Below are 268 nucleotides of genomic sequence, written 5' to 3'. Positions count from 1 at the left end.
CCATTCTCTCCACCCTGCAGCTCATCTGGCCTCTGCACCCCAGACTTACGGGCCAGACTCCACCTGGATGGAGCCCACCTTCTCCAGCTCCTTCTCTGTGATGTTGGGGAGCTCCTCTGTCAGCTCACACTTCTTCCCCTGGAAATTCTCCAGCTCATAGATGGTGATCTAAAGCGGGGACAGACCCTGTCAGCTGCCGCTGCCCTGGGGGTGAAGCACCCTGTGCCAGGCAGGACCCTTCTTTGGCCAACGCAGGCAGCAGCAGCGA

General features: G+C 60.1%; 1 protein-coding gene across 1 annotated transcript in view; it reads right to left on the bottom strand.

Annotated features, from left to right (window-relative positions):
- Positions 1-45: 45 nt before the first annotated feature.
- Positions 46-268, bottom strand: part of LOC104271848 (beta-crystallin B3-like) — a 2,347-nt gene continuing 2,124 nt past the window's right edge. Inside the window, 1 exon segment of the mRNA XM_009866653.1 lies at positions 46-168. Coding sequence (XP_009864955.1) covers positions 46-168 — 123 coding nt within the window.

The sequence above is a fragment of the Apaloderma vittatum genome, unplaced genomic scaffold, assembly GCF_000703405.1.
Source record: "Apaloderma vittatum isolate BGI_N311 unplaced genomic scaffold, ASM70340v1 scaffold13453, whole genome shotgun sequence".
NCBI lineage: Eukaryota > Metazoa > Chordata > Aves > Trogoniformes > Trogonidae > Apaloderma > Apaloderma vittatum.
Note: the sequence above shows the minus strand (reverse complement) of the source record. Positions and strands in the feature narration are given on the sequence as shown.